The following is a 12,558-nucleotide window of genomic DNA, read 5'->3' as shown; positions in this document are numbered from 1 at the left end:
CGGCCGTACAGAAATCGGTTCCGGCCGTACAGAAATCGGTTCCGGCCGTACAGAAATCGGTTCCGGCCGTACGGGCCGCGGTCGGTGCATCTGGTCCTCATGCGGCTGCAGGCGGAGGGAACGCCTCGCCGCTGTGACTCGTCTGCTGAATGTCTCCGTGTTCCTGTTTCCTGTGATGTTTGGTCTCTGAAACCCTTCCAGCTCTTCTGTAAGCGTGTTGATCAGGGCAGCCGAGGGTTTTCTCTGCGTCAGGAAACTTTAGCTTCACTAACAGCCAGAGCTGCTGCTGCTGCTGAGACGAGGAGTCGCTGCCACAATGTCTGAGGCTGAGCAATGAGGCACAAAATGTAAGAACATCAGGAGATAAAATACCTGAAAGCGCATCAAACGATGAAACCAGAAGTTTAAAAAAAAGACACAGACATCATGATGATGTCATCGCTTTGGAAACTTCTGATTGGTTAAAATAAAAACAGTGACCAGTGATAACATTCAGTGAACTTCAGATCATTCAGACATCGTGTCACATTATAGACAAAATAATCGCAGCGATTATTAAATTTACAAACATAAAAATGGCTGTCCGTCACGTTTCCATGGAAACTCAAATTAACAGAGACCTTGAACGCACCTCACTGCCTGCTGTAACCGAATGGAAGAAACATGATAAAAATATCAAAATATAACATTTATGGAGTTTATTACTTTCTGTTTTTGTGTTTTAAAAGCACTTTGAGCTGCTTGTTTCTGAAATGTTCCCTATAAATAAACTTGATTATATCTAATTGATGCTCATCAGATGAATATTATTTTTTGTATTCAAAGAAAGTTTCAAAAAAATCTCTAAAAATTTTCTCACATTTTTCTGGCTGCTTTTAACTGACCTGAAATAAAATGAGTTTTATCTGATTCATGTTCAGAGACGGAACAAATGTCCAGGTTTCCTTTTATTCTGTGCATGTAAACTTCTGGCTTCATCTGTAAGAAGTTTCAGAACCACAGAAACCAGAATCACCAGCAGGAATCAGTCTGGGAAGCGTCACAGGAACGGGGAAGGCGGCGGATGAGTGGACGGAAAAACTCTTGGTCCTGATCAGACCTGCAGCCTTTCTTATCTTTACATGCAGCCGTTCGAATCCCTCCCAGGAGTCGAAACCGAAACGCAGCAGAGCTGCTGCGGTTGTTGCTGTGATCGGGTTTACAGAAGCCGGCTGGAGGAGGAGAACGAGGAATTCCCCTTTTCCCGTTCAGGGAACAGAAACTTCCTCTGCTGCTTCTCACTTTCAGCCTAAAACAGAAGATTATTCTGGGATGTTTCTGTCTTTCCGCTGAACTCGTGTTGAAAGAAGCCGACTAATTATTGATCGGTTATCCGCTGCATTGATCCTTCACTGAGAAGCGAAGGCTGCTACTGCATGTTGGTTAAAAAAAATTTTATTGTCTCATTTAAAAAGGAGTTTAATTATTTTATTTCCTTCTTTCTGTTTCTAAAATTGTCTAAAATAATTTTCAGTGGTGAAATAATTTTTTTTTTTTAATAATAAATTGATAATTCATCACAATCGATTGTTAAATTAATGGCCGTGCAGCTCAGTGACTTTGTGAGGAAGCATGAGGCGACTGTGGACAGGAAAGACTCCTTTTTAACTTTGAAGCTGCAGTTTGTAACTTTCTACAGTTTGACATCAAGAGGATTGGCGTTTTTTGTTGTAATATATATTTGTATCAATTTAACTCACCTTAAAGCTGCAGTTTAACTTTTATAAAGCGCTGTCAATCATCATAAACGCGCTGCTAAACAGCTTAGGTGCAGGAACACTGTTTATCCTCCGTCATCGGTTGCTATGCTAGCTAGCATCAGCATTCACAACAGGCTGTGCTAGCTGCAGCGTAGCAGAGAGAAAGAGCCCCACGAGGGTGATTGGCAGCGCTAAGCCCCGCCTCCTGGCCCTGATTGGTTGTGAAATGTATATATTTATTGAGGTTGCACACTGCAGCTTTAACGGGGGTAATCTGGATCAGAACCAGGCTCGGTTGGCCCGGTTCTGAAGCCAAACAGACAGAGTGATTTTCATTAAACCGAACTGAAAGTCTCCCGTTTCACTCAAAACGTTCCTGTGTTTTTCTCCTCCAGTCTCTTCAGTCGGAATACATCCAGTACTAGAACCCGAGGCCCGACCTGACGGTCCAGAACCACCTCCCCTTCTGACTGCTCCAGCTTTGAATCGGGAACCCGAATAAAGCGGCGAGAGCTGGACTCTGGACTCAGACTGTATGTGAGCGAAGCTGTGTGTAAATGTGACGGAACAACTCAAAGGGCTTCAAAGGGATTTTTTTTGTTGTCGTTTTGATAAACGGGGAGGGTCAGCTGATCGGCGGCTCGCCCCGTCGCCATGGTTACAGTATTTACGTCCGGTTTTGGTGAAGAGACGGGACTTCGGTCTGAAACGCCTTAGAGAGGCTTTAAAAAAACAGAAACTTTTATCTTTTAACGGACTGAAAACGGAGACGGTTCTCTTTCTCAGGTTCAGATTTACGACACCAGCAGCAACAAAGGGAGGAAAAAAAGTTTTTATCCGTTTCAGTTTGACGCCTCCAACATGCCTGGAAAATAATGAAACGAGCAGCAAAACTTTAACTAGGCTAAGACGTAGTTGTAGCAGAAGTTTAGTTCGAGGGCCGTTTTTACGGTCGGACTGAACAGTTTTACCAGCAGCTGCCTGCAGGGGGCGCTCAGCAGATCACATCACTGTTATATCTTAATGTTTACTAATCGACTCGTCTTAAAAAATGTTACATGTGTTGTTTTTTTTGTAAGCCGGATCCGTCCGAGCCCGTCTGATATTTTTTCCCCCTCGGCTGAAGAAGTTCTGGATTCTTCCAGTAATCGGGTCCAAAGGCTCGGTTCCGACCCGAATCACACCTCCAGCTGGGAGAGTTCGGACCGGAGCCGCAGTTTCAAACGGGCCCAGAGTGCCTTCAACTCGCTATCATGAAGAAGAGACTTTTATTGTGGCGGTCCCCAACAGGAAGTTGTGTGGCTGCTGTTTTAACCATGAATGTTTTTTCATCTGTATTTATGTCACTGAGGCTTTAAAGGGAAGTCAGAAAATAATGTTTTCTCTCAACTGAACCAAGAGTTTCTACACAAATAAAAACAGGAAACAATCATTATTTTCTCTTTATTTGAGTCGAAGCTTCTACAGGAGATAAATAATTATATTCATGTTTGAGTCAAACAGTTTCTTTACAAATTAAAACAGGAAGTAGAATAATTATTATTCAGTTTATTCGAGTTTCTCCACTCTGGTTGGTGTGGATTTAAATCGTTTTGTTCTGGTCGGATCCATCCGCACTAAATTCATCGTTTTTCTATAAATCTGATGAGAAATGAACTGAGGATTCTGGGAAATGGAGTTTGTGCAGGAAAAGAATAAAACCTCAGTAACATTTACTCTAGTTGCTGTAATTTAGTACAAAAACTCAGTAGTTTGTTTTTCAGTTTGTTTGCAAAACCTGAACTTTTACTTGCTTTTGTTTTCAGTGAAGCATTATATTCACGTTTGAAGTCACATTTGGTAACGACTAAAAATATAAATGAAGAAAATATTTTTTTAAATAAATATTTCATGATGTATGCTACCGTATTTTGTTTTGGATTCTTATTTATGAGGCTTTGCTATAATTTAACAGTCGTTCTTGCATCTTCTGCTCAAAGTAACTTTTAAAGTAAAATTTACTGCAGGAACATTTTACAGTGCTCGTTTAGTTTAATTTTAAACTCTTTGAGTCTGATCACATGACGCTGATCAATAAATCTTCACTCAGTTATCAGTTAATCATCTGAAAAGACGTTTTATGTTTTAGTATAAAACTTTTACAGCAGAACTTCTAAAACAAAAACTGATTTTTCTACGATTAAGTGGAAATAAATAATTCTAAAAGGGAAATTAATTTTATTTTGAACTGGTTGGAAATGTTTACATGTATTTTAAATAAAACTTCAAGAAATGAATAAAATATTTTCCTGGTTCCAAAGTGATCCAATAATTATTTTGTCAAAGTGCAGCTAATAAAGTTGATTTAAATCCTGTTTTTATTTGAATAAAGTGTTTAATTATTTACTTTGTGAATTATTAAAACAGTTTAATGTTGGATAAATGTGTTTATTTTAATACATTTTATTTTGTTTTATTTTAATAATCTGTACAGCAGAGAATACAAGTAATTAAAACACCATATTTTATATTTAATGACTCATTATAATTAATTGTCTCTTTGAATCATTTAGTTTCGTCTCATTTAATCTCATTTCCTCTGATAAACTAACTTTAAATGTTTTATTGTTGGATGGAAACGGGTTTAATTGGAGCTGTTAGTGAAGCTAAAGCTTTTTTATTTTAATAAAATGACATTTAATTTTGTATTTTCAAAATTAAAACAATTCAACTGCAGATAAATGCATTTATTCCCAATTAAATTTTATCTCTTTTCAATACAGATTAAAACATCTCATCTAGGAATGTTTAATTACTGATTAATTCACTGAATTGTCTCTTTTTACCCTTTTTTCTGATAAACTAACATCCTTTAGCGGTTCTCAACGTGGGCGGTACCGCCCCCCAGGGGGCGTTCAGAGGACGGCAGGGGGCGCTGGCGGACATTTTTACAAAAGTGGTGCGCTGGGATGCCTTTGGGGGGCGTTTGGTCGAAGGTAAACTTTACACCTTAAATCCACAACAATACCAGTTTAGACTTTGAGCAACTTGGTAAAACTGTATTGTGTAACATTAAATCATGCTTGGCTGCAACTGTATCGATGGCAGCTCTTCTTCTCTTCAGTGTTTGTTAGCTTCTGTTAGCTTCTTGGCGCAACTCCGTTCTCCTGCTACTGGTAGCTAAAATCACGATACCCTCACTTTGTATCCCTCTGAAAAATGAACCCATTTAAATAAAGAAATAAAGAAATCCCTCCATGGGTGATTCCACAATAGAGCGTTCATTTTATAGCGTTAACACGGTGCTGTAAGTGGTCCGGTATGAAACGGGGGTGATAGAACAACACAGCACTTTTAAATTTAATAATCAGAATGCAGAAATTGTTTCCGTTGTTTTAAAAGGTTTATGTCAGTCTGCCTTTTCCCCATCGATACGCTTCCCCACCGCCCTGCACCTTAGGGAGTTAAAAACAAAAAGACGTTCACATTGCGCAAAACTCTGAAACAGGAGAAGCGGGACATAAAACGGAGCGACGAACTAGATGTGAATTATGGCATAAAAACAGAGAATCCGACGCTGAACAGTGAAAAATCAACACATGATGTGAAACATGACGATTAGGCGGCGCAGCAGGTGATGAGTGAAGATTACTGATGGTCAATAAACAATAAAATAAATGTAGCAACAGGAAAGAAACTAAAGTGGACATAGCAATAAACCAAGAGAGGATAATACTAATCAAAGGAAACTAAATGGAAATGAATGAAGAACAAAATGCAAGAATAAACTAAGAAACTAAAGTAAATACAGAGGAATAAACTGGTATGGCAAGACCTTTTGAGCAATAATTAATACAGAGACTGTATGGCAAGAATAAACACACTATTTCAGATAAAAGGTAAAATAATATTGTTTTAGTGCCATGGGTTTGTTGAGACCACATCTAGTACTGAGAATAAATATATCTTACAGACCATAACAGTATTGATCACTTATTTATGTTTTTAATTAGATTTGATATATTTATTTCTTCAATATTATTTTTCATGTCAGTGTTAATGTCATGAGGCTGATGACTCCATGACACTTTCAGTTTGACTCATTAGGATTTGATTAAAAACCAGATTTGTTCTTTGTAATTTCTGTCCAGTAAAACTATTAATCTATAATCAATAGWCAGGTCTATATAAAGATATAATCCATGTTTCTGTCTCATATTTGTATGGCATCAAAAGGAACTTTAGTTTTTCCACTGAAAGCTCTGGTTTGCACAATAAATGCCATGTGGGTGAAATTTTATGGATGATACTCTGATGTCCCATTCTCCTGAAGGCAGCACAGAGCTGCACCACCAGAAACACTGAAGAGAAGAAGAGCTATGATTAATGTAGTTACAGTTCTATCCATGTTTTAATGCTGCAGCTCAGTCATTTGGAAATAGATCAGAGTTTAAACTGGCATGTTGAACATCTTTAATCTGGTCATTTTGTGGAATATTTAACAACTAGAAAATGGCAAAGAATAAGAATATAAAGTCATTATCAAATTTTAAAACCGAACTCAAAACACACCATTTTAGATCTGCCTATTCCACATGACACAATTGGTTTGCCTGATTTTACATAGTTTTTATATAGATACATTGTTTTGTTTTATTTATTTTTATCTATTTTTAATTGTTACATTTTATTTGTTTCTGTCACAGTTTTTTTTTTACTATTGTACGGTGTCCTTGAGTGCCAGAAAGGCGCCTTTGAAATAAAATGTATTATTATTATTATTATTATTATTATTATTATTATTATTATTATTATTATTATTAATATATTCTCCACTCTGATTGGCTGTTAGGCCTACAGATTTTAACTTGAATGTTCGTTGCATTTTTCATAGACGCCTGTGAAAATAATTTCTATTCTCATGACTTTTTGTTCTCTGGGAAATAATTTGTGATGATAAATACAGAAACAAGCATAAAAATCAAAACATCTACAATAGTGATAGTAATATTAATGATAAAATAATAGTCAGTGCAAAGTAGCCTGCAGATTCTTTGGTGGGGGGAAGGGGGGGCTGGATAAAGGCTGGGGGGGCGCTGGGCCAAAAAAGGTTGAGAAACACTGATCTAGACGTTTTGTTTGGATGAGAAACTGTTTTATCAGGGTTAATCTATTCTTTTTATAAACTAACTGGTTTGGTATTTGGACAGATGGAAAGTTTCCATCCAAACAATAAAATATTTAAAGTCAGAGGAAATGAGATTTAATTATTTTGTTATTTAGATGAGAAACAGATTAAATAGTGAAACTGAAGCTGCGTTCAGGAACATAAACATGCAGATCCAGACAGAGAAGCTTTCTCATTATGAAAGTGAAACCTGTTCTCCTGCTGTCCAGCAGAGGGCGCCGTGGCCACCTGCATGAAAAGCTGTTCTCCTGCTGTCCAGCAGAGGGCGCCGTGGCCNGCATGAAAAGCTGTTCTCCTGCTGTCCAGCAGAGGGCGCCGTGGCCACCTGCATATAAAGACGGCCGATCAGAGGGGGGCGTTTCTGTTTCATCAGGGCTGTGGGGGGTTCATGTGTCGAGCTCATTTTCTGCTTCAGACTCAGAGACGGAGCACAAAGGAGAGAGACGCTGCTGCTCCTGCTGCTGCATCCATCCATCCATCCAACCGTTCATCCAACAGTCCATCCAACCGTCCATCCATCCGTCCATCCATCCGTCCAGCAGGATGGACGGCTGCCTTCAGCTCCTCTCAGGTGAGATTCTGCTTCCTGTTTGTGATCAGAAAACAGTTTTTTTGTTTCCTTTCATTGAAGCGTCTCAGCTGCTCTGATTTCATTTGAATAATAAAAGCGAAGCGGCAGAATCTCTGTTTAACATAAAAATGGCTCCAAATGATTAAATTAATGGAAATATCAGTTTATCTGAGGCTTTGATCATCAGCTGATCAGCTGATAGGTTCACAGTCAGCTGATTAATTCATCAAAATGTTGAAGATAATCCCTGATTTCTGTTAAATCAGTGTAACTCAGGTCTGTTTTTTATGGGTTTGTCTCTTTGTATTTAATAACCGTTTTCCTCTCGTCTTGTTTCTGAGCGTCAAAGCTTCGTTTTTCAGCCCGGATCCGGTTCGGTTCTGTTTGTTTTGGGTGTTTGTTTTCAGTGTTTGCTGCTGATTTAAAACGTCAGAGTCCAGCCGTTTGAAACGGGCCTGATTGAGATTTAACTTAACTGTGGGGAAGCATCCAACCCCACCGAAGGTTTTAAAATAAAATAATCAGTTTTACGTCATTAGTTCATTTATTTAGAGTAAAAACTGTCAAAACCAAAATGATCCTGTGTGTTTCTATTTGCCACAGACTATAAGACACGTAAAGAAATGATTTGTGTCTCTAAATACTCACAGCAACTGCATTTTAAATTTATTGGTTTTTCTTGATACTTTTATTGAACAAACAGTGGAGAAAATAGTAAAAACGTCAAATCAATGAAATTCCTGTCATTATAAAAAATGTATCCTATTTTTTTTTTTATCTTCGTCCTGCAGCAGAAATGTTTTTCCGTCGGTAAAGACGTTAAATCGTTAATTTTTTGCTCCTCTTTTGTCTTGAAATTTTTCCCCAAACGTCTCCAGAACCAGAACAAGTTTTTGGCGCAAGCGAGGAATTTACGCCTCGGTTTTTATCCCTCACTGCGTTCAGACATTAAAAACAAATGTATAAACTTTAGAGGAATAAAAATAAAGGATAAAAAGAGCCATATTTTAATAAAAAAAAAAGAAAAACGGAAGTTGGTTTGTTTAATTTATTTCCCAGTAGAGAATCTGCCTCTTCCGGCTTCAGGCTGTTCGTTTTGTTCATCAGACACAGAAACTGTTTCTGAAGGTTAAGGTATAAACAGTTTGTGTCCAGGATGTGTGGGGTCTGCAGAAATGTTATTAACCCCTTGAGCTGTAAAAGTCCTGGATGTGTTGGAAGGCCTGGCATGATTTATTGATTCTGTGGGAACGAAGGATCTCCAGTAGCAGTCAGTCTCCCAACCAATCTGAAGAGGCCTCTGACTGAAGACTGTTGCTATACGACAGCCTCGCAATCAACATGACATGCTAACAGCTAATATCCAATAATCCTCAGCAACATGTCCTGGATGACATCATCAGTCGTTAGCTAGCTCTGCTAATCGGCCTCCTTTGCTGTTGCAGCTTCTCTTGAACTTCCTCCTTCTCTCTCTCTCTGCGTCCGTTCAGGCTGCTTTTCAGCTCCTCTGGGGGTTTGGGGTCGTAGTTCAGGGATTATTTGAGCTTTTGAAATGCTAATAACCGGACTCGTGTTGTAAAAACAAAACAAACAAAAAAAAAAACAACGTTGTTGCCATGGTTACGGATCATAACAACTGTCCAAAAATAGAGTGTCAGAGCAAAAATCTCCTTGTAGCTGCTCAACATCCAGAACCAGAAGGAATTATGACTAGAAAGGTTTTTATAGATTCGATCCGTTTATTTATAATTTTTTTATTTTTGTTTTTTGCAAGATTAAAGATGAAAATTATCAAAATATTTTTTGCACAAATAAAATAAGACATTTTAGTGTCTTTTCTCAAACTGCTGCAGTTTGTACTCATCTGCAGATTTCTGCATCAGAATCATCTGGTACTTTCTGTTTTTATCGTTTTACTTTCATTTCTTTAGTTGAACTTTTAGGAAATCTGTTGTTCTGACCTTTTCTTCCTGGACTAAAATCGCTCTGGTTTTTCCATGTTTCCGTTTATGTGGACAGAAGGAACACAGCCAGAACACACGGCTGCTGAAGTCACCTTTGGCATCATGATTATCCTTATAGCTGTCAGGTTAAAGAGACCCCTGCTGCCCCCCTGTCGGCTCCTGCTGCCCCCCTGTCGGCCCCTGCTGCCCCCCTGTCGGCCCCTGCTGCCTCCTGTCGGCCCCTGCTGCCCCCCTGTCGGCCCCTGCTGCCCCCCTGTCAGCCCCATACTTTTGTTCTTTAAGCTTAATTTGTTTCTTTGGTTAGATCTGTGTGAAATCCCAAAACAATTTGACCAGCTAGGATTTTAGTCTCTCTGTCACTTCAGGCTTTAAATCAGTGGTGTCCAAAGTGTGGCTCGGGGGCCACTTCTGGCCCTTGAGGCTGATTAGTTGCGGCCCCTTTGGATGGAGATTTTTTATTTGTAATCTGGGTAAAATTATGTTATGTTTTGTACAATACAAAGTTTTAATCTTTTATTATAAGTAGAACCAAGTAAATCCAAAGTCTTTTTCTGAAAAGTCGATTTTGCTGCGTTTGCTTCATTTATTAAACTCGGCTGAAAATGGAAACCTTTTTGACCCAAGTGACCCAAATCCCGTCCTTAGAAATGAGATTAAATTTGTTTGATCGAGCAAAAATAATTTGAAAGGAGTTTTGGATAAACAATGAGAGTGTCATTATTTATCCCCTTCCTACCAAAAAAATATATACTTAAAAACAGACTACTTTATTTGCTGTATTTTTTTTTTTGTATTTTCTTGGCTCAACGTTTGTCACGTTTTAGACAAACGTGATAAAAAGTTTGGACACTCCTGCTTTAAAGGTGACCAGTTATGGAAAATTAACGTTTTTGTGCTTCAACTGCTTCTACAAACAACCCAAGTGCTTAAAAAACACCCAGATGTTTTTTTGTTCATGTTTTTGGTGTCTGGAAAATTTATTTGCCATTTCAAAGATCTCCCGAATTTTTTATTTTTTATTTTTGTGACATTCTACAGGGACTACGCCATTACCTAGCAACCCCAGTGGAATCTGGCCCCGTTACCTAGCAACCCCAGTGGAATCTAGCCCCGTTACCTAGCAACCCCAGTGGAATCTAGCCCCGTTACCTAGCAACCCCAGTGGAATCTAGCCCCGTTACCTAGCAACCCCAGTGGAATTTGGCCCAGTTACCTAGCAACCCAAGGAGAGCTCCAGCATGTTTGGTCAGCTGGTTGTACTGCTGGATGTGCTGTACAATGGCTGCTGGAAGAGAAAACAGTTTTGTTGTTGTTTACCATCCAGAAACCACTTGCTGCATTTCTTGGGGGGTTGTCCAGGAGGCTCCACTTCTGCTTTTCAAACATGCTCGGTTGTTTAGTTGCGCATCTGCTTTCAGAATGATTTTGTGCCAAATGTAGTGTTCTACCCTCACCTGTCCTGATTTGCTGTTTGGCTCCGTAGTCGTGCTGCTGATGTCATCGTGGTGCGTTCAGGGCCTCCAGGTCAGCCTGTCGCCCAGGCAGCCTCTCCTTCGGCTCGGCTCCCACCAGCACATGGTCTGCCAGGTCCATGACTGTCCCACAGAACCGAGCATCACCTGGGCCACCGTCAACGACCGACCCCTGGGGGCGTCCATCAGCGCCAACAGAACCCACTCCACTCTGACCTTTGACCCCGTTAAGATAGAAGACGAAGGGCAGCTGACGTGTAAGGCCAAGTGTGGAGATGAACGGGCGGCGAGCCGAGCCTCCGTCGGCGTTTACTGTGAGTTCCCGACCCGAGGCGAGGTGGGCCCGGCCGGGTTGCTGTTGTTGACGCCGTCTCCGTCCTCTGGTTCCAGCGTTTCCCTCGGACCCTGAGATCGCCGGGCAGGACCGCCTCAGGGACCGCGTGGAGGCGACGCTCACCTGCCGGGTGCCCAAGCTGTACCCCACCGGGGACCTGAACCTCACCTGGGTCCGAGGAGACACGGTTCTGAACAGCACCAGAGGGTCTGGGTCCAGCTCCATCCAGTTCCTGCCCCTCAGGGAGGATTCGGGAGAGAACATCACCTGCAGGGCGACGCTGGAGCTGCCAGGTCTGCCGTGGGACGACAGGACCAGAGAGACCAGCACAACCCTGAATGTCCGCTGTGAGTCAGACCTTTACTAACCGGGTCAGAACCGTCTGAGCCCTGATCAGTCTGGGTGGAGAGTTGATCCGAATCTCTAAGATCCTCCATGTGACTTTCAAATTCCTCAATCAGACTCATGAAATTCATCGTCAGTTTTAGTCTGACCCTCTGAATCAGTCAAGGTGTCAACACGAGTCTGAAGCCCTCAATTCAGCGTCTGAATTTCAGCTTTTCCTCCTCTTCCTCTTCCTCCTCTTCCTCTTCCTTTTCCTCCTCCTCTTCCTCTGCAGATGCTCCTGTCCTCATGAACATATCCGACCCGGTGGAGTTGATGTCTGGCTCTCCGCTGACTCTCAGCTGTTCTGCTGAGGGAAACCCCGAGCCAACCATCACCTGGACGGCAGGCGGTCGCCCTCTGCCCGGAGGTCGCGGAGGTCAGCTCGTCCTATCGGCGGTGAAACTTTCCGACGCCGGACGGTACGAGTGTGAAGCCAGAAACTCAGAAGGAAACCGGACTGCAGCTGTAAACATCACAGTTTTAGGTAAGAGTGAACGTCTTGTTTCATTTGTAGCCGCGTTGCAGCGTGACGTCATGCTAACGATGACTAGCATTGGTGTTAGCTGTTGTCAATATAAAATGCTAAATATTAAACATACGCATCATACGCAAAAGGGACGCAGTGCTTTGCTGCTAATTGTCAACACTGACAAAGTCAGGAAACAGTTTTAATTTAAAAAATGACGATGGAGAGGGAAGTAGTTCAGCGATGCTAGCTTGATTTTGAAAAGCTTAACATGTAGATGGCTGCAGAATTATGTTTCGGTTCAGTTAAAAAAGAAAGGAAAACATCGACCCACACATTAACTCTGACATCAGTAGAACAAGTGTTGCTAATCTACCACCGCTGTGTTGGCTAATAGCTAATCTACCACTGCTGTGGTAGCTAATAGCAGCTAATAGCTAATCTACCACTGCTGTGGT

General features: G+C 40.9%; 2 protein-coding genes across 4 annotated transcripts in view; both read left to right on the top strand.

The window, feature by feature from the left end:
- cdc14ab (cell division cycle 14Ab) overlaps positions 1-3,613 on the top strand; it is a 27,393-nt gene extending 23,780 nt beyond the window's left edge. For 2 of the 3 annotated variants that reach the window (XM_008406368.2, XM_008406367.2), the window contains one exon: positions 2,135-3,613. In XM_008406368.2, the coding sequence (XP_008404590.1) occupies positions 2,135-2,164 (30 nt within the window). In that variant the 3' untranslated portion in view covers positions 2,165-3,613. The remainder of the gene's footprint in view (positions 1-2,134) is intronic. The other variant, XM_008406369.2, reaches the window with a different exon arrangement.
- A 3,435-nt stretch (positions 3,614-7,048) lies between these two features.
- The window catches only part of vcam1b (vascular cell adhesion molecule 1b), a 13,466-nt gene continuing 7,956 nt past the window's right edge, over positions 7,049-12,558 (top strand). Inside the window, exons 1-4 of the mRNA XM_008406366.2 lie at positions 7,049-7,477; positions 10,925-11,227; positions 11,304-11,594; positions 11,867-12,118. Of these exons, the coding sequence (XP_008404588.1) occupies positions 7,084-7,477; positions 10,925-11,227; positions 11,304-11,594; positions 11,867-12,118 (1,240 nt within the window). The 5' untranslated portion in view covers positions 7,049-7,083. The remainder of the gene's footprint in view (positions 7,478-10,924; positions 11,228-11,303; positions 11,595-11,866; positions 12,119-12,558) is intronic.

Source organism: Poecilia reticulata, linkage group LG4 (genome assembly GCF_000633615.1).
Source record: "Poecilia reticulata strain Guanapo linkage group LG4, Guppy_female_1.0+MT, whole genome shotgun sequence".
Taxonomy (NCBI): Eukaryota; Metazoa; Chordata; class Actinopteri; order Cyprinodontiformes; family Poeciliidae; genus Poecilia; species Poecilia reticulata.
This window is presented reverse-complemented; position numbering and strand designations above follow the sequence as displayed.